This window comes from Leuciscus leuciscus (assembly GCF_965113295.1).
Source record: "Leuciscus leuciscus genome assembly, chromosome: 22".
Lineage (NCBI taxonomy): Eukaryota > Metazoa > Chordata > Actinopteri > Cypriniformes > Leuciscidae > Leuciscus > Leuciscus leuciscus.
In genome coordinates, this window is record NC_138746.1 from 39,064 (window position 1) to 66,574 (window position 27,511).

General features: G+C 38.5%; 2 protein-coding genes and 1 long non-coding RNA gene across 7 annotated transcripts; 1 reads left to right on the forward strand and 2 right to left on the reverse strand.

Annotated features, from left to right (window-relative positions):
* Window positions 1-14,069: 14,069 nt before the first annotated feature.
* On the reverse strand, window positions 14,070-18,367 carry LOC309485998 (uncharacterized protein). 3 transcript variants are annotated; one of them, XM_082153046.1, is made up of 13 exons: window positions 18,223-18,367; window positions 17,844-17,963; window positions 17,656-17,700; window positions 17,448-17,566; window positions 17,237-17,359; window positions 17,097-17,162; window positions 16,910-16,998; window positions 16,707-16,812; window positions 16,275-16,380; window positions 15,909-15,987; window positions 15,565-15,800; window positions 14,975-15,196; window positions 14,070-14,790 (listed from the first exon to the last, which is right to left on the reverse strand). In XM_082153046.1, the coding sequence occupies exons 1-13, from the start codon at window positions 18,230-18,232 to the stop codon at window positions 14,381-14,383; spliced, it is 1,731 nt and encodes a 576-aa protein (XP_082009172.1). In that variant the 5' UTR covers window positions 18,233-18,367; the 3' UTR covers window positions 14,070-14,380. The 3 variants fall into 3 exon arrangements, with proteins under 3 accessions (XP_082009172.1, XP_082009171.1, XP_082009173.1); XM_082153045.1 differs by having other exon boundaries at window positions 17,835-17,963; XM_082153047.1 differs by lacking the exon at window positions 18,223-18,367 and having other exon boundaries at window positions 17,448-17,478; window positions 17,835-17,962.
* Window positions 18,368-18,951: 584 nt separating this feature from the next.
* On the reverse strand, window positions 18,952-22,140 carry LOC309485999 (uncharacterized protein). 3 transcript variants are annotated; one of them, XM_082153050.1, is made up of 7 exons: window positions 21,576-21,880; window positions 21,380-21,487; window positions 21,133-21,266; window positions 20,854-21,027; window positions 20,510-20,745; window positions 20,059-20,280; window positions 18,952-19,212 (listed from the first exon to the last, which is right to left on the reverse strand). In XM_082153050.1, exons 1-7 carry the CDS (start codon window positions 21,852-21,854, stop codon window positions 19,052-19,054), a joined length of 1,314 nt encoding a protein of 437 aa, XP_082009176.1. In that variant the 5' UTR covers window positions 21,855-21,880; the 3' UTR covers window positions 18,952-19,051. The 3 variants fall into 3 exon arrangements, with proteins under 3 accessions (XP_082009176.1, XP_082009175.1, XP_082009174.1); XM_082153049.1 differs by adding an exon at window positions 21,911-22,140 and having other exon boundaries at window positions 19,109-20,280; window positions 21,576-21,777; XM_082153048.1 differs by having other exon boundaries at window positions 19,109-20,280; window positions 21,576-21,883.
* A 71-nt stretch (window positions 22,141-22,211) lies between these two features.
* On the forward strand, window positions 22,212-23,625 carry LOC309486000. The gene is made up of 2 exons (XR_014201361.1): window positions 22,212-22,295; window positions 22,975-23,625. It is a non-coding gene; the product is annotated as an uncharacterized lncRNA (long non-coding RNA).
* Window positions 23,626-27,511: the final 3,886 nt, after the last annotated feature.

Here is a 27,511-nt window from a genome sequence, read left to right on the forward strand (position 1 = left end):
ACTGCATCAGTCCAAACCTAACCCAAATCAAAACCTAACTCACACACAAGCTGAAAACAAGCCCCACCCACTCAAGCACAATCCAAATCTACCCAAGTCCAAACAACCAAAAGTCTAACTCCATCCATCCATGTGACACAGGCCTAAAAGACATTCACTTTTTCAAACATAAAAATATATTTTTTAACAAAAGTTGTTTAAACTCATGTATCTATATATTCATCTATTCATCTATCTATCTATTTATCTATCTATCCATCCATCCATCCATCCATCCATCACTCCATCACTCCATCCATCCATGTATAACACAGGCCTAAAAACATTCACTTTTTCAAACAAAAACATATTTTTTTTAACAAAAAGTGGTTTAAACTCATGTATCTATATATTCATCTATTCATCTATCTATCCATCCATCCATCCATCCATCCATCCATCACTCCATCACTCCATCCATCAATGTAACACAGGCCTAAAAAACATTCACTTTTTCAAACAAAAACATTTTTTTTAACAAAAACATTTTTTTTAACAAAAAGTTGTTTAAACTCATGTACCTATCTATCCATCCATCCATCCATCCATCCATCCATCCATCACTCCATCCATCAATCTATCTATAGAAATAGACACTTACCTGTCAGCATTGGTGCTGTTTCAGCACTCGTGCTGATATGCACGGCAAATGCAACCATTTTGCATTGACAGGTGAACAGCTGGGGGAAAACTCAAGTTCAGTTTGCGTCAGGGCGTCTGCATGGATGCAGGGTCAAAGGCCAAAGGCCTGGCACGCTACCTCACCTAACCAGCTAAACCTACCCACCACCTGCACAAAAAAACAGAAAACAAAACCAAAAAACACTGACCACTGGCGGGACCTACACAGACCCTACCCAAAATATACCAGGATAGACCACCCCTATATAAAATAACCCTAGATACAACAGCAATTTATAAAATAGACCCCTGTTAAAAAAAAACAAATCTAAAAAATAAAGTGCAGTACCGTGTCTACACACCTGGTGGCGCTAGAGGCGCACCAAACCACCACCAGTCGACTAGCCATACATCAATTACTATATAAACCAAGTTTCGTACAGATAAAACACACCGTTGCAGATATATGGACAGTTAAGATTCGGCCAATCAGATGCCCTTTATGCAAATGAGGGTGGTTACTAATGAGGGTGAAAGTCGTTTTTACCTCCCTACCTATATGCCATTTTAACCCTAACCTAACCATAGCCCCAAACTAACCCTAAACCCAAACTAACCATTAGTCCAAAGACTACTTTCAATATTTAACACAAAACAATAAAAAAATATGAACAAACAGTCGATCAAACTCATCTATCCATCTATCCATCTATCCATCTATCCATCTATCTATCCATCCATCCATCCATCACTCCATCACTCCATCACTCCATCCATCCATGTATAACACAGGCCTAAAAACATTCACTTTTTCAAACAAAAACTTTTTTTTTTTTAACAAAAAGTTGTTTAAACTCATGTATCTATATATTCATCTATTCATCTATCTATCTATTTATCTATCTATCCATCCATCCATCCATCCATCCATCACTCCATCCATCCATGTATAACACAGGCCTAAAAACATTCACTTTTTCAAACAAAAACATATTTTTTTTAACAAAAAGTGGTTTAAACTCATGTATCTATATATTCATCTATTCATCTATCTATCCATCCATCCATCCATCCATCCATCACTCCATCACTCCATCCATCAATGTAACACAGGCCTAAAAAACATTCACTTTTTCAAACAAAAACATTTTTTTTAACAAAAACATTTTTTTTAACAAAAAGTTGTTTCAACTCATGTACCTATCTATCCATCCATCCATCCATCCATCCATCCATCCATCCATCCATCCATCCATCCATCCATCCATCCATCCATCCATCACTCCATCCATCAATCTATCTATAGAAATAGACACTTACCTGTCAGCATTGGTGCTGTTTCAGCACTCGTGCTGATATGCACGGCAAATGCAACCATTTTGCATTGACAGGTGAACAGCTGGGGGAAAACTCAAGTTCAGTTTGCGTCAGGGCGTCTGCATGGATGCAGGGTCAAAGGCCAAAGGCCTGGCACGCTACCTCACCTAACCAGCTAAACCTACCCACCACCTGCACAAAAAAACAGAAAACAAAACCAAAAAACACTGACCACTGGCGGGACCTACACAGACCCTACCCAAAATATACCAGGATAGACCACCCCTATATAAAATAACCCTAGATACAACAGCAATTTATAAAATAGACCCCTGTTAAAAAAAAACAAATCTAAAAAATAAAGTGCAGTACCGTGTCTACACACCTGGTGGCGCTAGAGGCGCACCAAACCACCACCAGTCGACTAGCCATACATCAATTACTATATAAACCAAGTTTCGTACAGATAAAACACACCGTTGCAGATATATGGACAGTTAAGATTCGGCCAATCAGATGCCCTTTATGCAAATGAGGGTGGTTACTAATGAGGGTGAAAGTCGTTTTTACCTCCCTACCTATATGCCATTTTAACCCTAACCTAACCATAGCCCCAAACTAACCCTAAACCCAAACTAACCATTAGTCCAAAGACTACTTTCAATATTTAACACAAAACAATAAAAAAATATGAACAAACAGTCGATCAAACTCATCTATCCATCTATCCATCTATCCATCTATCCATCTATCTATCCATCCATCCATCCATCACTCCATCACTCCATCACTCCATCCATCCATGTATAACACAGGCCTAAAAACATTCACTTTTTCAAACAAAAACTTTTTTTTTTTTAACAAAAAGTTGTTTAAACTCATGTATCTATATATTCATCTATTCATCTATCTATCTATTTATCTATCTATCCATCCATCCATCCATCCATCCATCACTCCATCCATCCATGTATAACACAGGCCTAAAAACATTCACTTTTTCAAACAAAAACATATTTTTTTTAACAAAAAGTGGTTTAAACTCATGTATCTATATATTCATCTATTCATCTATCTATCCATCCATCCATCCATCCATCCATCACTCCATCACTCCATCCATCAATGTAACACAGGCCTAAAAAACATTCACTTTTTCAAACAAAAACATTTTTTTTAACAAAAACATTTTTTTTAACAAAAAGTTGTTTCAACTCATGTACCTATCTATCCATCCATCCATCCATCCATCCATCCATCCATCCATCCATCCATCCATCCATCCATCCATCACTCCATCCATCAATCTATCTATAGAAATAGACACTTACCTGTCAGCATTGGTGCTGTTTCAGCACTCGTGCTGATATGCACGGCAAATGCAACCATTTTGCATTGACAGGTGAACAGCTGGGGGAAAACTCAAGTTCAGTTTGCGTCAGGGCGTCTGCATGGATGCAGGGTCAAAGGCCAAAGGCCTGGCACGCTACCTCACCTAACCAGCTAAACCTACCCACCACCTGCACAAAAAAACAGAAAACAAAACCAAAAAACACTGACCACTGGCGGGACCTACACAGACCCTACCCAAAATATACCAGGATAGACCACCCCTATATAAAATAACCCTAGATACAACAGCAATTTATAAAATAGACCCCTGTTAAAAAAAAACAAATCTAAAAAATAAAGTGCAGTACCGTGTCTACACACCTGGTGGCGCTAGAGGCGCACCAAACCACCACCAGTCGACTAGCCATACATCAATTACTATATAAACCAAGTTTCGTACAGATAAAACACACCGTTGCAGATATATGGACAGTTAAGATTCGGCCAATCAGATGCCCTTTATGCAAATGAGGGTGGTTACTAATGAGGGTGAAAGTCGTTTTTACCTCCCTACCTATATGCCATTTTAACCCTAACCTAACCATAGCCTCAAACTAACCCTAAACCCAAACTAACCATTAGTCCAAAGACTACTTTCAATATTTAACACAAAACAATAAAAAAATATGAACAAACAGTCGATCAAACTCATCTATCCATCTATCCATCTATCCATCTATCCATCTATCTATCCATCCATCCATCCATCACTCCATCACTCCATCACTCCATCCATCCATGTATAACACAGGCCTAAAAACATTCACTTTTTCAAACAAAAACTTTTTTTTTTTTAACAAAAAGTTGTTTAAACTCATGTATCTATATATTCATCTATTCATCTATCTATCTATTTATCTATCTATCCATCCATCCATCCATCCATCCATCACTCCATCCATCCATGTATAACACAGGCCTAAAAACATTCACTTTTTCAAACAAAAACATATTTTTTTTAACAAAAAGTGGTTTAAACTCATGTATCTATATATTCATCTATTCATCTATCTATCCATCCATCCATCCATCCATCCATCACTCCATCACTCCATCCATCAATGTAACACAGGCCTAAAAAACATTCACTTTTTCAAACAAAAACATTTTTTTTAACAAAAACATTTTTTTTAACAAAAAGTTGTTTCAACTCATGTACCTATCTATCCATCCATCCATCCATCCATCCATCCATCCATCCATCCATCCATCCATCCATCCATCCATCACTCCATCCATCAATCTATCTATAGAAATAGACACTTACCTGTCAGCATTGGTGCTGTTTCAGCACTCGTGCTGATATGCACGGCAAATGCAACCATTTTGCATTGACAGGTGAACAGCTGGGGGAAAACTCAAGTTCAGTTTGCGTCAGGGCGTCTGCATGGATGCAGGGTCAAAGGCCAAAGGCCTGGCACGCTACCTCACCTAACCAGCTAAACCTACCCACCACCTGCACAAAAAAACAGAAAACAAAACCAAAAAACACTGACCACTGGCGGGACCTACACAGACCCTACCCAAAATATACCAGGATAGACCACCCCTATATAAAATAACCCTAGATACAACAGCAATTTATAAAATAGACCCCTGTTAAAAAAAAACAAATCTAAAAAATAAAGTGCAGTACCGTGTCTACACACCTGGTGGCGCTAGAGGCGCACCAAACCACCACCAGTCGACTAGCCATACATCAATTACTATATAAACCAAGTTTCGTACAGATAAAACACACCGTTGCAGATATATGGACAGTTAAGATTCGGCCAATCAGATGCCCTTTATGCAAATGAGGGTGGTTACTAATGAGGGTGAAAGTCGTTTTTACCTCCCTACCTAACACTCTAACCCTAACCCTAACCCTAACCCTAACCTCTAACCCTAACCCTAACTAACCCTAACCCTATCTATCCATCCATCCATCCATCACTCCATCACTCCATCACTCCATCCATCCATGTATAACACAGGCCTAAAAACATTCACTTTTTCAAACAAAAACTTTTTTTTTTTTAACAAAAAGTTGTTTAAACTCATGTATCTATATATTCATCTATTCATCTATCTATCTATTTATCTATCTATCCATCCATCCATCCATCCATCCATCACTCCATCCATCCATGTATAACACAGGCCTAAAAACATTCACTTTTTCAAACAAAAACATATTTTTTTTAACAAAAAGTGGTTTAAACTCATGTATCTATATATTCATCTATTCATCTATCTATCCATCCATCCATCCATCCATCCATCACTCCATCACTCCATCCATCAATGTAACACAGGCCTAAAAAACATTCACTTTTTCAAACAAAAACATTTTTTTTAACAAAAACATTTTTTTTAACAAAAAGTTGTTTCAACTCATGTACCTATCTATCCATCCATCCATCCATCCATCCATCCATCCATCCATCCATCCATCCATCCATCCATCCATCCATCCATCACTCCATCCATCAATCTATCTATAGAAATAGACACTTACCTGTCAGCATTGGTGCTGTTTCAGCACTCGTGCTGATATGCACGGCAAATGCAACCATTTTGCATTGACAGGTGAACAGCTGGGGGAAAACTCAAGTTCAGTTTGCGTCAGGGCGTCTGCATGGATGCAGGGTCAAAGGCCAAAGGCCTGGCACGCTACCTCACCTAACCAGCTAAACCTACCCACCACCTGCACAAAAAAACAGAAAACAAAACCAAAAAACACTGACCACTGGCGGGACCTACACAGACCCTACCCAAAATATACCAGGATAGACCACCCCTATATAAAATAACCCTAGATACAACAGCAATTTATAAAATAGACCCCTGTTAAAAAAAAACAAATCTAAAAAATAAAGTGCAGTACCGTGTCTACACACCTGGTGGCGCTAGAGGCGCACCAAACCACCACCAGTCGACTAGCCATACATCAATTACTATATAAACCAAGTTTCGTACAGATAAAACACACCGTTGCAGATATATGGACAGTTAAGATTCGGCCAATCAGATGCCCTTTATGCAAATGAGGGTGGTTACTAATGAGGGTGAAAGTCGTTTTTACCTCCCTACCTAACCCTAACCCTAACTCTGACCTACACAGACCCTACCCAAAATATACCAGGATAGACCACCCCTATATAAAATAACCCTAGATACAACAGCAATTTATAAAATAGACCCCTGTTAAAAAAAAACAAATCTAAAAAATAAAGTGCAGTACCGTGTCTACACACCTGGTGGCGCTAGAGGCGCACCAAACCACCACCAGTCGACTAGCCATACATCAATTACTATATAAACCAAGTTTCGTACAGATAAAACACACCGTTGCAGATATATGGACAGTTAAGATTCGGCCAATCAGATGCCCTTTATGCAAATGAGGGTGGTTACTAATGAGGGTGAAAGTCGTTTTTACCTCCCTACCTATATGCCATTTTAACCCTAACCTAACCATAGCCTCAAACTAACCCTAAACCCAAACTAACCATTAGTCCAAAGACTACTTTCAATATTTAACACAAAACAATAAAAAAATATGAACAAACAGTCGATCAAACTCATCTATCCATCTATCCATCTATCCATCTATCCATCTATCTATCCATCCATCCATCCATCACTCCATCACTCCATCACTCCATCCATCCATGTATAACACAGGCCTAAAAACATTCACTTTTTCAAACAAAAACTTTTTTTTTTTTAACAAAAAGTTGTTTAAACTCATGTATCTATATATTCATCTATTCATCTATCTATCTATTTATCTATCTATCCATCCATCCATCCATCCATCCATCACTCCATCCATCCATGTATAACACAGGCCTAAAAACATTCACTTTTTCAAACAAAAACATATTTTTTTTAACAAAAAGTGGTTTAAACTCATGTATCTATATATTCATCTATTCATCTATCTATCCATCCATCCATCCATCCATCCATCACTCCATCACTCCATCCATCAATGTAACACAGGCCTAAAAAACATTCACTTTTTCAAACAAAAACATTTTTTTTAACAAAAACATTTTTTTTAACAAAAAGTTGTTTCAACTCATGTACCTATCTATCCATCCATCCATCCATCCATCCATCCATCCATCCATCCATCCATCCATCCATCCATCCATCCATCCATCACTCCATCCATCAATCTATCTATAGAAATAGACACTTACCTGTCAGCATTGGTGCTGTTTCAGCACTCGTGCTGATATGCACGGCAAATGCAACCATTTTGCATTGACAGGTGAACAGCTGGGGGAAAACTCAAGTTCAGTTTGCGTCAGGGCGTCTGCATGGATGCAGGGTCAAAGGCCAAAGGCCTGGCACGCTACCTCACCTAACCAGCTAAACCTACCCACCACCTGCACAAAAAAACAGAAAACAAAACCAAAAAACACTGACCACTGGCGGGACCTACACAGACCCTACCCAAAATATACCAGGATAGACCACCCCTATATAAAATAACCCTAGATACAACAGCAATTTATAAAATAGACCCCTGTTAAAAAAAAACAAATCTAAAAAATAAAGTGCAGTACCGTGTCTACACACCTGGTGGCGCTAGAGGCGCACCAAACCACCACCAGTCGACTAGCCATACATCAATTACTATATAAACCAAGTTTCGTACAGATAAAACACACCGTTGCAGATATATGGACAGTTAAGATTCGGCCAATCAGATGCCCTTTATGCAAATGAGGGTGGTTACTAATGAGGGTGAAAGTCGTTTTTACCTCCCTACCTAACCCTAACCCTAACTCTGACCTACACAGACCCTACCCAAAATATACCAGGATAGACCACCCCTATATAAAATAACCCTAGATACAACAGCAATTTATAAAATAGACCCCTGTTAAAAAAAAACAAATCTAAAAAATAAAGTGCAGTACCGTGTCTACACACCTGGTGGCGCTAGAGGCGCACCAAACCACCACCAGTCGACTAGCCATACATCAATTACTATATAAACCAAGTTTCGTACAGATAAAACACACCGTTGCAGATATATGGACAGTTAAGATTCGGCCAATCAGATGCCCTTTATGCAAATGAGGGTGGTTACTAATGAGGGTGAAAGTCGTTTTTACCTCCCTACCTATATGCCATTTTAACCCTAACCTAACCATAGCCTCAAACTAACCCTAAACCCAAACTAACCATTAGTCCAAAGACTACTTTCAATATTTAACACAAAACAATAAAAAAATATGAACAAACAGTCGATCAAACTCATCTATCCATCTATCCATCTATCCATCTATCCATCTATCTATCCATCCATCCATCCATCACTCCATCACTCCATCACTCCATCCATCCATGTATAACACAGGCCTAAAAACATTCACTTTTTCAAACAAAAACTTTTTTTTTTTTAACAAAAAGTTGTTTAAACTCATGTATCTATATATTCATCTATTCATCTATCTATCTATTTATCTATCTATCCATCCATCCATCCATCCATCCATCACTCCATCCATCCATGTATAACACAGGCCTAAAAACATTCACTTTTTCAAACAAAAACATATTTTTTTTAACAAAAAGTGGTTTAAACTCATGTATCTATATATTCATCTATTCATCTATCTATCCATCCATCCATCCATCCATCCATCACTCCATCACTCCATCCATCAATGTAACACAGGCCTAAAAAACATTCACTTTTTCAAACAAAAACATTTTTTTTAACAAAAACATTTTTTTTAACAAAAAGTTGTTTCAACTCATGTACCTATCTATCCATCCATCCATCCATCCATCCATCCATCCATCCATCCATCCATCCATCCATCCATCCATCCATCCATCACTCCATCCATCAATCTATCTATAGAAATAGACACTTACCTGTCAGCATTGGTGCTGTTTCAGCACTCGTGCTGATATGCACGGCAAATGCAACCATTTTGCATTGACAGGTGAACAGCTGGGGGAAAACTCAAGTTCAGTTTGCGTCAGGGCGTCTGCATGGATGCAGGGTCAAAGGCCAAAGGCCTGGCACGCTACCTCACCTAACCAGCTAAACCTACCCACCACCTGCACAAAAAAACAGAAAACAAAACCAAAAAACACTGACCACTGGCGGGACCTACACAGACCCTACCCAAAATATACCAGGATAGACCACCCCTATATAAAATAACCCTAGATACAACAGCAATTTATAAAATAGACCCCTGTTAAAAAAAAACAAATCTAAAAAATAAAGTGCAGTACCGTGTCTACACACCTGGTGGCGCTAGAGGCGCACCAAACCACCACCAGTCGACTAGCCATACATCAATTACTATATAAACCAAGTTTCGTACAGATAAAACACACCGTTGCAGATATATGGACAGTTAAGATTCGGCCAATCAGATGCCCTTTATGCAAATGAGGGTGGTTACTAATGAGGGTGAAAGTCGTTTTTACCTCCCTACCTAACCCTAACCCTAACTCTGACCTACACAGACCCTACCCAAAATATACCAGGATAGACCACCCCTATATAAAATAACCCTAGATACAACAGCAATTTATAAAATAGACCCCTGTTAAAAAAAAACAAATCTAAAAAATAAAGTGCAGTACCGTGTCTACACACCTGGTGGCGCTAGAGGCGCACCAAACCACCACCAGTCGACTAGCCATACATCAATTACTATATAAACCAAGTTTCGTACAGATAAAACACACCGTTGCAGATATATGGACAGTTAAGATTCGGCCAATCAGATGCCCTTTATGCAAATGAGGGTGGTTACTAATGAGGGTGAAAGTCGTTTTTACCTCCCTACCTAACCCTAACCCTAACCCTAACTCTAACCCTAACCCTAACCCTAACTGGCACGCTACCTCACCTAACCAGCTAAACCTACCCACCACCTGCACAAAAAAACAGAAAACAAAACCAAAAAACACTGACCACTGGCGGGACCTACACAGACCCTACCCAAAATATACCAGGATAGACCACCCCTATATAAAATAACCCTAGATACAACAGCAATTTATAAAATAGACCCCTGTTAAAAAAAAACAAATCTAAAAAATAAAGTGCAGTACCGTGTCTACACACCTGGTGGCGCTAGAGGCGCACCAAACCACCACCAGTCGACTAGCCATACATCAATTACTATATAAACCAAGTTTCGTACAGATAAAACACACCGTTGCAGATATATGGACAGTTAAGATTCGGCCAATCAGATGCCCTTTATGCAAATGAGGGTGGTTACTAATGAGGGTGAAAGTCGTTTTTACCTCCCTACCTATATGCCATTTTAACCCTAACCTAACCATAGCCTAACCTAACCATAGCCCCAAACTAACCCTAAACCCAAACTAACCATTAGTCCAAAGACTACTTTCAATATTTAACACAAAACAATAAAAAAATATGAACAAACAGTCGATCAAACTCATCTATCCATCTATCCATCTATCCATCTATCCATCTATCTATCCATCCATCCATCCATCCATCCATCACTCCATCACTCCATCCATCCATGTATAACACAGGCCTAAAAACATTCACTTTTTCAAACAAAAACTTTTTTTTTTTTAACAAAAAGTTGTTTAAACTCATGTATCTATATATTCATCTATTCATCTATCTATCTATTTATCTATCTATCCATCCATCCATCCATCCATCCATCACTCCATCCATCCATGTATAACACAGGCCTAAAAACATTCACTTTTTCAAACAAAAACATATTTTTTTTAACAAAAAGTGGTTTAAACTCATGTATCTATATATTCATCTATTCATCTATCTATCCATCCATCCATCCATCCATCCATCACTCCATCACTCCATCCATCAATGTAACACAGGCCTAAAAAACATTCACTTTTTCAAACAAAAACATTTTTTTTAACAAAAACATTTTTTTTAACAAAAAGTTGTTTCAACTCATGTACCTATCTATCCATCCATCCATCCATCCATCCATCCATCCATCCATCCATCCATCCATCCATCCATCACTCCATCCATCAATCTATCTATAGAAATAGACACTTACCTGTCAGCATTGGTGCTGTTTCAGCACTCGTGCTGATATGCACGGCAAATGCAACCATTTTGCATTGACAGGTGAACAGCTGGGGGAAAACTCAAGTTCAGTTTGCGTCAGGGCGTCTGCATGGATGCAGGGTCAAAGGCCAAAGGCCTGGCACGCTACCTCACCTAACCAGCTAAACCTACCCACCACCTGCACAAAAAAACAGAAAACAAAACCAAAAAACACTGACCACTGGCGGGACCTACACAGACCCTACCCAAAATATACCAGGATAGACCACCCCTATATAAAATAACCCTAGATACAACAGCAATTTATAAAATAGACCCCTGTTAAAAAAAAACAAATCTAAAAAATAAAGTGCAGTACCGTGTCTACACACCTGGTGGCGCTAGAGGCGCACCAAACCACCACCAGTCGACTAGCCATACATCAATTACTATATAAACCAAGTTTCGTACAGATAAAACACACCGTTGCAGATATATGGACAGTTAAGATTCGGCCAATCAGATGCCCTTTATGCAAATGAGGGTGGTTACTAATGAGGGTGAAAGTCGTTTTTACCTCCCTACCTATATGCCATTTTAACCCTAACCTAACCATAGCCTCAAACTAACCCTAAACCCAAACTAACCATTAGTCCAAAGACTACTTTCAATATTTAACACAAAACAATAAAAAAATATGAACAAACAGTCGATCAAACTCATCTATCCATCTATCCATCTATCCATCTATCCATCTATCTATCCATCCATCCATCCATCCATCACTCCATCACTCCATCACTCCATCCATCCATGTATAACACAGGCCTAAAAACATTCACTTTTTCAAACAAAAACTTTTTTTTTTTTAACAAAAAGTTGTTTAAACTCATGTATCTATATATTCATCTATTCATCTATCTATCTATTTATCTATCTATCCATCCATCCATCCATCCATCCATCACTCCATCCATCCATGTATAACACAGGCCTAAAAACATTCACTTTTTCAAACAAAAACATATTTTTTTTAACAAAAAGTGGTTTAAACTCATGTATCTATATATTCATCTATTCATCTATCTATCCATCCATCCATCCATCCATCCATCACTCCATCACTCCATCCATCAATGTAACACAGGCCTAAAAAACATTCACTTTTTCAAACAAAAACATTTTTTTTAACAAAAACATTTTTTTTAACAAAAAGTTGTTTCAACTCATGTACCTATCTATCCATCCATCCATCCATCCATCCATCCATCCATCCATCCATCCATCCATCCATCCATCACTCCATCCATCAATCTATCTATAGAAATAGACACTTACCTGTCAGCATTGGTGCTGTTTCAGCACTCGTGCTGATATGCACGGCAAATGCAACCATTTTGCATTGACAGGTGAACAGCTGGGGGAAAACTCAAGTTCAGTTTGCGTCAGGGCGTCTGCATGGATGCAGGGTCAAAGGCCAAAGGCCTGGCACGCTACCTCACCTAACCAGCTAAACCTACCCACCACCTGCACAAAAAAACAGAAAACAAAACCAAAAAACACTGACCACTGGCGGGACCTACACAGACCCTACCCAAAATATACCAGGATAGACCACCCCTATATAAAATAACCCTAGATACAACAGCAATTTATAAAATAGACCCCTGTTAAAAAAAAAACAAATAAAGTGCAGTACCGTGTCTACACACCTGGTGGCGCTAGAGGCGCACCAAACCACCACCAGTCGACTAGCCATACATCAATTACTATATAAACCAAGTTTCGTACAGATAAAACACACCGTTGCAGATATCTGGACAGTTAAGATTCGGCCAATCAGATTCCATATATGCAAATGAGGGTGGTTACTAATGAGGGTGAAAGTCGTTTTTACCTCCCTACCTAACCCTAACCCTAACATGAGATCAACACACAAGATGAAAGATGTCTTAAAAGGCATTTATTTTTCTAACATTTAAAACTTAGACCACAGAGTTACAAATATGTAATAAACGATCAGGAGTCAGCTGACCAATCAGGACGTGGCACCAATCAGACTGCAGGACCAATCCAGTCTTCTTCCTGGACAGAGAACAATACAAACAACTCACACATAGAAACAGATCAAAAGGGACATAACTTGATAATTTTGCTTGTTTTAATGTATTAGCCATCCATCCATCCAGGCCCAGCCAGAGCAGGACAACTGGGCATAGGTGCTCAAATTCATACAAAGCCACATTACATACAGCCATTGAGCCGGTTCAGCACTGGTGCTGATATGCACGCCAAATGCAACCATTACGCATTGACAGGTTAACAGGTGGGGAAAACTCAAGTACACTTTGCGTCAGGCCGTCTGCATGCAGGGTCAAAGGCCACAACACCACTTGTGATTTGCAATAGAAGAAAACATTACATTGAGTTTGTGAATAAACAATGCATTCATTTTGAAATTGTTTTCTGTAAATACACTGGTTTCTGTTGCAATGTTAAGGGCCTACGGAGCATGAGAACTGGACTCAGAGGCTCAAATCAGGAGGGGGGGGGGGGGGGGGCTCACTTTTGTATACACTAAAAAGTAATTTGGTTGTATACACTAATGCATGACATCTCAAATTAAAATATTTATAGAGAACAAGCAGAGAAATTGAGATGGGTAACAGATTTATTTGAAAAATAAAAAAGTGACAAACATTTTACAAAATAACATCTTAAAAAGAAACAATGTAAACATTAAAGAACTATAAAATAAAAACTATAACAGAACTATAAAATTGAGACAAAACAACTGGCAACGAAATCAAGCTCTGTGGACTGAGGGGAAAGGGGAGACAAAAAAACCCCGGCAGGCAGCCATCTTCGGCACAAGATCCACATACAAATTCATCCAGTCCTCGGAACCAAGCTTCGCCTGTGTCGAAAAGTGACAGGACAGATTTTTTAGGTGCAAGTCCTGGCCTACTCATCAAGCCATTCTAGGTTTAAGCCCTCGCCACGGAATGAGGTCCTCCGAACACCATAATCGAATTTGAGCTGGGTGTCGACAGGTATGTCAGAGAGCGCTTTGAACAAAATTACATCCGTTTTCACTCCACTCAGCTTAACGGAGCAGTAAAACGGCTTTAAGTTTGGCATCTTTGCAGAATGATTTATGAGTCGGCCAAACGTGTCCGAGTTGGGATGGCATGTGCAGGGAAAGGTCTGCGCGTCGACACATAGGTCTCTTTGGCCCGCCTTAAAAAAAAACAAGTAGCCAGCCTGGTCACCGAGGTCCCGCATCATCTCCTTCCCAACTGATGCTGGAATCACCTTCCCGTGATAGTCACAAACTATTTCCCCTTTAAGAAAGGGCCGTGTTGCAACCACTCCTACAATAGAACAAAACATTACATTTTGAGTTGGTTGAATAAACATTGCATTCATTTGAAAAATGTGTTCTGTAAAAAAAAAAAAAAAAACCTCTACTGCCTATGCTAATAATTCACTGCAGTATACGTTGCATGGCCCACGTTTCATTTATAGAACAAACTAATGCCACAGTTTTACCCTTACCACGACCTTGCTTGGCACCGAAGTCCTTAATAGCCAGCCCCGTCCAGGTCTGCTCAGACAGGCACTTCATTATGGCCTCATCCGACTCTATGGCGAGGTTGGAAGGAGATGGTTTCCACAACCGTTGAATCTCCTCTGGCTTCGGGTAGTTGGACTTCCACCCCTCCTGCCTAATCAGCCTCGACAACTTTCCGGTCGAAGGCTTATGGACTTTGAAGTGTTCTGAAAGACAAAATGAAACCACTTTACTCAAAAGAAGTCAAAAGTGATCGTGTGAGTCGGACATTGCTGCGTTTTGATAGAGATAGTGTGTGGTAGGAAAAGGTGTTTGGGTTTGGAGTTTGTATTAAAAAAAAACAAACAAAGGTTTAGTTTTGACCAGGAGATCAAACCCTTGGCTAATTGTGTGATGTGGGTGTGTTGCTGTGTTAAGGGGTTTAGAAAAAAAAAATGCCTTAAGCATTGGTAAAAACTTGGCGGCTGTTTACAAAAAATTTTTAAAAAAAATTAAAAAAAACACCCACAGCAACCTGCAGCGTCTGCATGTTAAAATGCGGGACAATGCTGTATTGGTGGATTCGGAGACTTACCCAGAAGATATTCCCGCCTCTGGGCGTACTGCGAGACCCGCCACTTATCATAGAAGGTGCGGTCTTCAGGAAACCCATACTTCACACGCTGTTTTTTCGATGGAGGCTGCCCATCCAGTGAAATGGGAAAACTGGTCACAAATGCAGAGAAGTCTTTGCGGGCAGTTGGCAGACTCGAACTGCCTCCGGCTGTAGCCAATTCAGCAAATGACTGGTGGTCGTCGTCCGAAGAATTGCTTTGTAGGCGAGGAACAAAAAGGTTTGTTACTTGGGCAAAATTATGGCTACTCGGATGTAAAGATTGTTTGTGACATGTTAGGTCCTTGCTGCGTGAAGAGACATACACGCACAAAGAGTCCAGCAGCACAGCTGCGTCAACAGCGTCCTGGCACAACCAGAATGAGCACAACCGGGTTAAATCATCTAGAAAACAATACAGAATAAAAGAGAGAAAAAAAATAGGAGGCCAAAAACAATTTATATAGATGTAATGCTCTCCCTGTGTCATGTCTGGGAAGAACTGCAATAATCATTACGAACATTTTTATTAGCTTCTCGAGACATTCACAGCTCAAGGATTTTACTGCCATAAGGTCTACTCTACATACTAAATCATAATTTAAAAAACTGGTTATGCATCAGTGATTTAAACGATGTGTACTAAAATGAATGGTGCTCTGTCTGAACTTGAGAACTTCCGTGAAACGTACCACTGTCTTGTAGAAGAGTGACAGCTATGTGTTTCCTGAGGTTGTTAACTGATTCTTCATCACTGGAAAAATCAATTGGCTGCTGACGGAGAATACATTCGGCAAACTACAAAAAATGTAATAAAAAAAGATGTGTGTATATATATATATATATATATATATATATATATATATATATATATATATATATATATATATATATGTTGTCATTTTAGGACAGTGCTATTAGAAATTACTATATGATGTCCATGGCCACCATCATATAATCATCCTTATTTTTTTATTTATTATTCAATCAAATTGGATGTTTAAGTCATTGAAACTTGAATTCATCAAACTGACTTAAAAAAATAAGTTGAATCTTATATGTCAGGAAAACATATTACATTAACTCATCAAAATAAGTTGAGCAGTTTTTTACACCTTTGATACCTTCAGTGCAAAAACTCCACAGGACGAGGAATCCCTCTGTTTGGGATGAGGAACCGTCTCGCACGTCCAGGCTGAGGCGTCGTATCCTCTCTGAAGCATCAGTGCTCTTATATTGACAAACAACAATGTAACAAATGACAGCGCTATGCATTGTAGTTTCAAATACATTACTGTAAAAAGCCTTTGATTTTATTTATTCATACCTTGTCACCTTCTGGCACTTCATTATATCGATTTGACTTTCTCCCATTGGGTCTAAAAACAATGCCTTCTTCTGTGATGGCAGGATAACCTTTCAGTATTTTAGAATATATAGAAACATAGTTATGCACACTAATGGTCCATTTTAGTTTGGTTTATTTCAAAAACAAAGCAAGTTCCATCTTATACCGTAACTGTCCAGTGGTTGTGCTTGTTTGTGATGCCAATGATGAAGTGGTACACTGAGGGGTCAATCTGAAAATATTTTTGTTGTTGTTAGAATTCAAAGCCTTTGTGACCTTATCGTATTTACACTGAATAAAACCAACCTTCAGCATTGTTAAATGTCCTCGCCAAATTTTTCTCATTTCAAAGCTGTCTATGTAGAATGCCTGCTCTGCTGACCGAATGTTGAATTTCTGGATTTCCAGATAGATGAAGGCATTGATGACCTGCTGACAATGAGGTTCACATGAGGGTGCATACATGTTGTGTTTATTATACATAATAATAAAGTCAAGCGACTGTTTGTTTGTGTACCTCACTCTCGAGCTCCAGACCTGGAGAAGTACTGTAAAGGTCAAAAAAGAAGACTTTGTATGGCCCAATTTTGGAGACCATCACAAAAACATTCTTTCCTCTCCATGCATCTGTAATGCCTGTATTTGAAAACATACTGAGTGTATAATGTCACTTTTCAAAGAGCCTTCCCATAGTTCACATCACAGACGCAATATTTCTAACTTACACTGTTCTATGCGTGGGCTGACTTGAGTTTCTGACACAGTTTCTGCTGTGGAAGGGTGGATAACACAGTGATAGATTATTTGTTTATTTAGTTTGACAACACAACTACAATTTTAAATGTGTCTTGCCTTATACAAAATAAATATAATGTTAAAAAAAGTATGTGAATTGATATTTTACTGTTTGTACATGTGCCCAGATCCAGCAGACGATGCTCTAGCCTCCTCATGTCTTCCTTGCTATCTATAATGAGTTGGACAACATGTCGTCTTACATCCTTGTATTGCCTTCTGATGCGTCTCACAGACTCTAGAAAGAAATAATGAATGTGAATTATGAGATGGGTTATTGTCCCAGTGCTAACTTATTCCATATGGCTATCACTCAAAGCAATTGTCTAATAAAAGGACTTGAGGATAGAATCATTTGATCTCTCTCTCTCTCTCTCTCTCTCTATGTATATATATATATGTAATTAAATTATTCATTCATTGACGATGTCCTTAAAGACACTTGATGAAGTGGGACCAAACTTTGCATGGCAGTTTTCTAGTGAATCGGGCCTTACCTTCTTCCATTGTCACACGTCAAAAATCAGTCTCTTGCAATAACTGATTCTTTTTAGAAAACCTACAAATAATCATTCAAAAAGTATAAATTAAAAAGAGCCAAAGATGTTGATAAATACACAATCAAAAATACAATTTAAACAAGAGAACAATAAAGACTACAAAATTAATCATTGTTTCGCTACATGACGTTCAAGCATGGTATTTTTTTTAGTAAAAAAATGTTCATGTCCAAATGGTTTTATATATGGCAGAGAAAAAAAAAAAAGCTATAGCAAAAGTGTTACAAGGTAACAACACAGCGTATAAACGCTCGATCACTTCAAAGCCACATGAAACTGTTATTTATCCACTCAGTAGCCCAGTTTCGAAACCGCTCACGTGATGTCATAAGTACAGGCATAACTTGAAATATCATGCAAATAATTAAAAAAGTTGAAAGACTGTCACCTTGATCAGCAGAAGATCGATCTCACACGGTGTAAAACAACAGGTTTGATTGACAGTAAGACGTCACAGGTCACAGAGGGGGATGGGAATTAGTAGAGTAGCGGTGGCCATACAGTAGGCTATAATATCTCTAATTTACACTCGTGGCCACTGATGTTTTGCCCCTCGTAGCAAAGGCAAGGCACGTTATTTATATAGCACATGTCATACTCAATGGCAATTTAAAGTGCTTTACATGAAAAGGAAACATAACAATATAAAAAGTAAAAAATAAAAAAGAGAAAAAACTACTTAAAGCACATGTGCATTTCATTTGAGACCGAAGGACAGTGGGGTCGATTGAACATATCATATCATTTTGTCTATTCATAAAGATTGTCAGACACGTTGCCCCTTCATTTTTAATATTCTGCATCTATAATAAACTTTAGGCCATAACTGAGAACAGAATAAGGAGCGGGACTTCTCATTTAAAAAGGAATCTGCTGCCCTCTGCTGGACAACTTGAGACAACTTCCACTTTAGCAACAGATATCCTCCTGGGACCCAGAAAAAAAAAGTTTTTTGAATTTAGTTTTTTTCCAGGTTATCACACTGTTTAGAGCACAATAAACAAATGGTAAAAAAAAACATTTTTGAAAAATAATATTTTATTCATACGTTATGCTATGTCCTCTGTAGTGGACGTCAGGACTAAGTTGTTTAAAAAATAAAATGACATGAAATTATATGTATAGGCAAAAACAATGGGATTTTTTTTTTCAATCACCAATAAATTTGGGGGTTTCAGGATTTTTTCAACCAAAATTTGTATAAAGATTATTCTCAACTATGTTATGAAAGAAATAATGGAATGAATTGATACACCATTTTACTTTATGCAATATGTGGGTAAAATGTCCATAAATTAATATTCCCATTCAATGCAATGTATCTATAAACTGTATCTAATGTGCACATTAATGTGTTCTTGGAGCAACATTTAATGAAAAAAGAAGTGTAATAATTGGAGTAATAATTGGCAACATTTGAATAATAATATCTAATATTTCATAGAAATATTGATGTATAATTTATTTCCATATTCACTTGTTTCGTCTCACAAAATGCCTGATAAACATGATTTAAGTCCTGGTGTCCTCTACAGTGGACACGTATGAAATCAATGCCCTGTTCTGTAACAGAATTTTTTTTTTTTTTTTTAAACCCCTTAACATTTTCCTGAGATGTTGTTTTATGAAATACAATCTGAAAAGTAGTCCAATTTACTTTTTTTTTACCAAAAAAAAAACCTCTACTGCCTATGCTAATAATTCCTTGCAGTATACGTTGCATGGCCCACGTTTCATTTATAGAACAAACTAATGCCACAGTTTTACCCTTACCACGACCTTGCTTGGCACCGAAGTCCTTAATAGCCAGCCCCGTCCAGGTCTGCTCAGACAGGCACTTCATTATGGCCTCATCCGACTCTATGGCGAGGTTGGAAGGAGATGGTTTCCACAACCGTTGAATCTCCTCTGGCTTCGGGTAGTTGGACTTCCACCCCTCCTGCCTAATCAGCCTCGACAACTTTCCGGTCGAAGGCTTATGGACTTTGAAGTGTTCTGAAAGACAAAATGAAACCACTTTACTCAAAAGAAGTCAAAAGTGATCGGTGTGAGTCGGACATTGCTGCGTTTTGATAGAGATAGTGTGTGGTAGAAAAAGGTCTTTGGGTTTTGGGTTTGCATAAAAAAAATAAAAATAAAAAAAAACACACAACCCCACAGCAACCTGCAGCGTCTGCATGTTAAAATGCGGGACAATGCTGTATTGGTGGATTCGGAGACTTACCCAGAAGATATTCCCGCCTCTGGGCGTACTGCGAGACCCGCCACTTATCATAGAAGGTGCCGTCTTCAGGAAACCCATACTTCACACGCTGTTTTTTCGATGGAGGCTGCCCATCCAGTGAAATGGGAAAACTGGTCACAAATGCAGAGAAGTCTTTGCGGGCAGTTGGCAGACTCGAACTGCCTCCGGCTGTAGCCAATTCAGCAAATGACTGGTGGTCGTCGTCCGAAGAATTGCTTTGTAGGCGAGGAACAAAAAGGTTTGTTACTTGGGCAAAATTATGGCTACTCGGATGTAAAGATTGTTTGTGACATGTTAGGTCCTTGCTGCGTGAAGAGACTTACACGCACAAAGAGTCCAGCAGCACAGCTGCGTCAACAGCGTCCTGTGGTCCGACATCACGAGCGCCACGGTCCAGGTAAAACTGCACCGCCTGCCGTTGGGGCTCCGTTAGCTTCTGCGCAGCAATGCCAACCGCCCTGCGCACATCCTGGCTAGTAAAGTGGGGAAGTTTGTGCCTGCAGAAACAAAATGGAACACAAAGGGTTGCCTGTGAAATGACTGTGACTGACAAAATGTAGTTAACGGTGTGCACTCACACACGCATATGTGCAGGTACATACAGATCGTGTAGGCATTTGAGGTCTCGCGATACGCTGGAGACCGCCTCACCGGAGGACACAAGAAAGAAGGCATTGCATGGTTTCTCGTGACAGATGTTCCCTGGCCTTATCTTGCTGAAGTAGACCTGCAAACACTATGGGAAACAAAAACAAAAAAGGGAAAAAATGTCTGTGCGAACAAAAGATTATTAAATGGTATAAACAATGGTAGCAAGTCATCGGCTGTTTATGTCATACTAAAACTCACAGCTTCCTCCCATTGGGTCAGGGCAAGCAGCGTGTTGGTATCCGTGCCCCTCCCTACGCCGATCACCACCCTGCCACTATGCTCAAACCGATCAAGCCAATCTGAATCCTGGATAACGAAAGAGCGGTCACTAATGCATACGTAAACACTGCATCATATCATGAGCGTAAAGTCTTTAAAGTAGACATGGACTTACTGTCAAGGACTCCACAGCAATCGGGCGCAGCATGTGGGCAAAAACCAGTGTAGCTTCGCAGTAGTACCTATACATGGTACTTTCTCTGTGCCCGAGTTTTCTGCCCATCTCCAGATCTTGACACATCCTGTTTATTTCCGGCTTCGCCACTCTTAAAATAGTTTGACAATCTTTGAGTGCAGCAATCCCAAAGAGGAAGAACCTGTTTGGACAAAACAAAAAACAAGACAGGTGTAAGGGATCTGCTGGAGGCAAGTATAGATGAGAACTCAAATGCATTTAGAAACATATCAAGATCAGACATAGAACAAAAGCACAGCGTGGCATTAACTCACAACAGAAGGATGGGACGGCATGACACTCAGCAAACACGGGTACAGTGAAACAAAAAACTGACAAAGACACGTGGCAAACATGAGGGCTTAAATACACACAAGACTAATGACAAGACAAGGGACACCTGTAAACAATGAACCAATGACAACATGGCACATTAGACAAGGGAACACATGGCAGGATCATACTCAACACCAGACAAACAGCTGACAGACACTGTGTCGAGTTGATGAGGGTGATTGACTGATTGATTGCAGAGTGTTTGCAGGTGAGAGCCAAGAGCATTTCTTGGCATTGTGACTTTATCATCTCAGGATAAAAGTGTGGTCGCACATGTCAGTGAGTTTGTTTGTTTGTTTTATTCAGTTGCATTGTCACCTTATGGTAGGTAACATCCACACTACATTTCTCATGATTGATGTTCTTAATTAGTACTTTTGTCTTGTTTCCAGTACAAATGGCTAAATAATCTCAAGTCGAAATGCATTTACTAGAGGAGTAGATTTGTATAAGATGCTGCACTGCAAAAAACAAACATTTTCTTACTTAGTATTATTGTCTGGTTTCCAGTCCAAACATCTAAAAATTCTTACATGAAGATGCATTAAAATGAAGTGGGTTTTTACTCAACACAAGCTAAACTATCTGTCCATGGATTAAGAAAAAGAACCTTAAATTCAATAAGAAACCATATTTTTCTTACCCCATGGACCGATAGTTTTGCTTGTGTTAAGCAAAAAAACCCTTCATTTTAATTATTTCCACAGAAAACCAGACATAATATAGCATTTTACTACTTTAGTAAATTCATCTTGATTTTAAGAAATTCTTTTGATATTAGGACTGGAAAACAAGACACGGATACTAAGTAAGAAAAGCATTTTTTGCAGTGAATGTCTTTGTTAACAACTCCCTTCAATCTGATTTACTTATCACAGAAAACAGGACCCACTATAATTATGACATCTAGTGAATGCATCCTGATTTAAGAATTGTTAGATATTTGGACTGGAAAACGAGACAAGGATACGGAGGGGGAATAACACTCTTTTTCTTTTTGCAGTGTAGCACACGGTTTACTGCACTTACTTTTGAGTCGGACCAGACGGGACTACGCGGGTTGGAGATGGAGCTTCAGCATCGGTCTCCGAGGGCTGATTGGCAACGAAGAAGCCGCGGCGAAGAAGTTCATTGACCAAGTTGGCCTGGGAGCATCTGTCAGGAATGAGCTTGCAGATGACATTGTAGTCCCAGTTTCTGCCGTAGCGGACCCAACCCTTGCTTGAGGCCTTTGCGCTCTGCACCTCGGCTGCTCTCTCCTCTGGAGTGCTGCTCCTCATGCACACACGAGCCAGGTGAACGGAGATGCACTCCTGAGGCTTGTGGCACCGCAAGCAGTGGACAAGATGACGATCAGGAGTCCTGGGAGACAAACAGACACGTGAAAGAAATTATTTCAACGATTTTAAAGAACAATTCATGATTTGAAGAAATGTAATTAAAAAAAAAAACCACACTAAATGAGCAGCAGCACAACAGGGCCTGCCCTGCACTAATGCCATTTGCATTGTGAGGGCCTTAGTCTGTGCACGCTCACACCCTTTAATGACAATGGTCATCTTAAACCTAAACGTTGTCTTTAAACGCTGAGAAACACACAATGAATTCGCTTGAAAACTTGGTTTTAAAAAAATAAAATAATTTGTTTGTGCAATTGTTGTAGTAATTGTTTGTTCTTCTAAACAACTCGCTTTGTTTGTATTCTTTCCAGAAAACAAGACATTGCATCTTATTCCGTTTTACTCCTCTATTAAATGCATAATTATTTATATATAGTGTATATATATTTTTCAATATTTGGACTGTTTTAAAAAAAAAAGACAAACACTAAGTTGGAAAATCATTTTTGGTAGTGTATTTGCAGTCCAGTTTAAACTAAGAATATAGGTGGAAAATGCCTGGTGATCGGGTGTCTCTTAAATTGAAAACACAATAGGTTTGCTTTGAAACGTTGTTAACATGAGTTTTTTGTTTGTTTGTTTTTTTTTGGTTGAGAGAAATTGGTTTCTCTGTAACCACCATGACCTCTGACCTCAATGAATTGATTGTAGCTTATTCACAAAAAACAAGTCGAAGTTGAAAGCTGGATTCTAACTATACATTTTCTTTACATAAAGGCTTTACTTCAAAACTTTGGAACTACACTACCGTTTAGCAGTTTTAGACCTGTAAGACGTCTTAATGTTTTCAAAAAATGTCCCGTTAGCGCTTACCACGAAGACCACGCCCATAGCACCTATAGCACCTTGAATACTTAATGTTTATATATATGAGACACTTCAGAAATCAATCGCATGCCGAATAGCCGATCAAAAAACATTGATTATTATTACCATAAATGTTGATACTCGGAGACTATGTTGCTGCAAATAAGTCGGAGGAACGCGGGCGCATTCGTCGACCTGGAGCTGACTAGAGGAAACCGATATAACACAAAAAAATAATGTTTAGAAGCATTACCTTTTCTGTACTGTATCAGCCATGGAAAAATCAGTCAGGGAATAATACGTATTCGACAAAGTCTAATAAGTAAAAGTTGTTCGATAAAGTCGTTTGGTTTCCGCTATTCAAAGTGGAATTTAAATCCAATGGGGTGGGGCCTAACTTTTTTCCAACATCACTACATGGAATAAAAGTCTGGAATGAAAGTGTGTTGATCAAACATTTAATAACCTAAGGTCAACGATGTGTAATACAATTTTTTAAAAATATTTTTAAACCAATATGTAAAAAGAAGATATATATATATTTAGTACAACTGTTTGTAAGTATTCTTATTTATTTTCTACACATTATTATTTTATTGCAGGAATGATTGATCATTAGTTACATTGACAAGCAAACAACTCCAAATGCATAATTGCATATCATAACTCACAATTTATAAGGACAAAACAGAACTGCTATTAATAACTATGTTAATACTTATTTGAGAGAAATAAATCTGAATTACTAAAGTTATTGGTTGTAACTACAATATAATAACATTATAGAAATGAAGATTACATGTTTTTTGTAAAATACATTCATAGAACCATGTATATATGAATAAAAGGAACATTTGCAGTGAATAGTATCACATAAGCTGAAGGAAGTCACAATTTTTTTTTTCAAATGCATAATTGCATCCTGTGTTTATTGCATCCTGTGTTTCTACTTAAATCCTTCAATTATGAATTTATAGAGGTTACTAACTGTTTCATAACTCGCAATTTATAAGGACAAAACAGAACTGCCATTAAAAACTATGTTAATACTTATTTGAGAGAAATAAATCTGAATTACTAAAGTTATTTGGTAATGTGTTTGATCAATGTCACAATGTGACGTTGATTCTAAATAATTTTTTTTAAACACTGGTAATACAATGTCGCTGTCTGATGTACCAAGTTAATGTTGAAATAACATTAATATGTAAACTGCACTTCAATGGTGTGTCAACAAATTGGCATTATAAGGCATTAAGTTGCTTTGATTCTAGGGGGGACTTTATAAAAAAAGGAAAAAAAAAGAAAAGAAAACAAGCTTATTTGTATATGTACCTTCATATTTATTAAATTCACATTGTTATGGTGACATTTTCCAGAGCAGCATTGATAGGTTTGCTGTGCAGATGTTTCTCACTGGCCCACCCTGTTCAGGCAGCACAACCACTGTACATACTGGAAAGACGTCTCCTGCACATAAGGGGACAGCGCTGTCATATTCATGGTGGGGAAGGGGTAAAAAAAATCTGGCAGGCTCTGGCATCACTCCAACAGATATTTGATCTGTTTATATCCATATAAACAACTAATTCATACAGTCCTCGGAACCGAGCTTCGGATAAGCATGAAATCAAAATAGTACTTGCAGCCAGTAGTGTTCGCAGGGTGGGTGTGGTGTTGGGTTTTGTGGGGGACGGACACGTTGAGCACTTGTTTGCACAGGACAGCTCCTAGGTGCTGACAGTGGAAAAAAGTGCAGTGACTTACATTTTACACAGGGTGGCGCCAGTACTCATCAAACCCTGAAGCACACAGAAGAAAAACTTTATGCCAAACCTCACTTACTGAGGTGAAGCACACGATGAGGCTCTGGTAATCAGTCAAAAAAAAAAAAAAAAAAAAACTGAAATAACATTCCCACATTTCCATTGCTTTACAGGTGCTATATTCACGGTGCTATATTCACTCTCACTTGCAACATGATTTAAAAATTAATAATGATGTTAAACTAGTTCTCATGAATTATGACATTAATCAGAATAATAAGATGTCTGAATAGAGATGTCTGAATAATAAGATGAATGAATGTATATTTGAATATTTTATTCATATTTAATGTTTATTAACCATCACAATTAATTAAATAAATAAATATTAACAAGTATAATAAATGTCTGTTTTGATTCTATAAAAGATGTGCAACAGAGTGACGCTCCATCACAAGTGATCTGGCATCAAATCTGGTACTGCATCAGTCCAAACCTAACCCAAATCAAAACCTAACTCACACACAAGCTGAAAACAAGCCCCACCCACTCAAGCACAATCCAAATCTACCCAAGTCCAAACAACCAAAAGTCTAACTCCATCCATCCATGTGACACAGGCCTAAAAGACATTCACTTTTTCAAACATAAAAATATATTTTTTAACAAAAGTTGTTTAAACTCATGTATCTATATATTCATCTATTCATCTATCTATCTATTTATCTATCTATCCATCCATCCATCCATCCATCCATCACTCCATCACTCCATCCATCCATGTATAACACAGGCCTAAAAACATTCACTTTTTCAAACAAAAACATATTTTTTTTAACAAAAAGTGGTTTAAACTCATGTATCTATATATTCATCTATTCATCTATCTATCCATCCATCCATCCATCCATCCATCACTCCATCACTCCATCCATCAATGTAACACAGGCCTAAAAAACATTCACTTTTTCAAACAAAAACATTTTTTTTAACAAAAACATTTTTTTTAACAAAAAGTTGTTTAAACTCATGTACCTATCTATCCATCCATCCATCCATCCATCCATCCATCCATCACTCCATCCATCAATCTATCTATAGAAATAGACACTTACCTGTCAGCATTGGTGCTGTTTCAGCACTCGTGCTGATATGCACGGCAAATGCAACCATTTTGCATTGACAGGTGAACAGCTGGGGGAAAACTCAAGTTCAGTTTGCGTCAGGGCGTCTGCATGGATGCAGGGTCAAAGGCCAAAGGCCTGGCACGCTACCTCACCTAACCAGCTAAACCTACCCACCACCTGCACAAAAAAACAGAAAACAAAACCAAAAAACACTGACCACTGGCGGGACCTACACAGACCCTACCCAAAATATACCAGGATAGACCACCCCTATATAAAATAACCCTAGATACAACAGCAATTTATAAAATAGACCCCTGTTAAAAAAAAACAAATCTAAAAAATAAAGTGCAGTACCGTGTCTACACACCTGGTGGCGCTAGAGGCGCACCAAACCACCACCAGTCGACTAGCCATACATCAATTACTATATAAACCAA

What these genes read in the sequence shown, in the direction of transcription:
- LOC309485998 (XM_082153045.1), bottom strand. An exon ending in GTCTGGAGCTCGAGAGTGAG is followed by an intron (nt 17,360 to 17,447) that starts GTACACAAACAA and finishes CATTGTCAGCAG; the next exon opens with GTCATCAATGCCTTCATCTA. An exon ending in CGGTGCCAAGCAAGGTCGTG is followed by an intron (nt 14,791 to 14,974) that starts GTAAGGGTAAAA and finishes GTTCTATTGTAG; the next exon opens with GAGTGGTTGCAACACGGCCC.
- LOC309485999 (XM_082153048.1), bottom strand. Translation starts at nt 21,854, where the DNA reads ATGCATTTGAGTTCTCATCTATACTTGCCTCCAGCAGATCCCTTACAC. An exon ending in TGACCCAATGGGAGGAAGCT is followed by an intron (nt 21,267 to 21,379) that starts GTGAGTTTTAGT and finishes TGTTTCCCATAG; the next exon opens with TGTTTGCAGGTCTACTTCAG. An exon ending in CTCAAATGCCTACACGATCT is followed by an intron (nt 21,028 to 21,132) that starts GTATGTACCTGC and finishes TTGTTTCTGCAG; the next exon opens with GCACAAACTTCCCCACTTTA.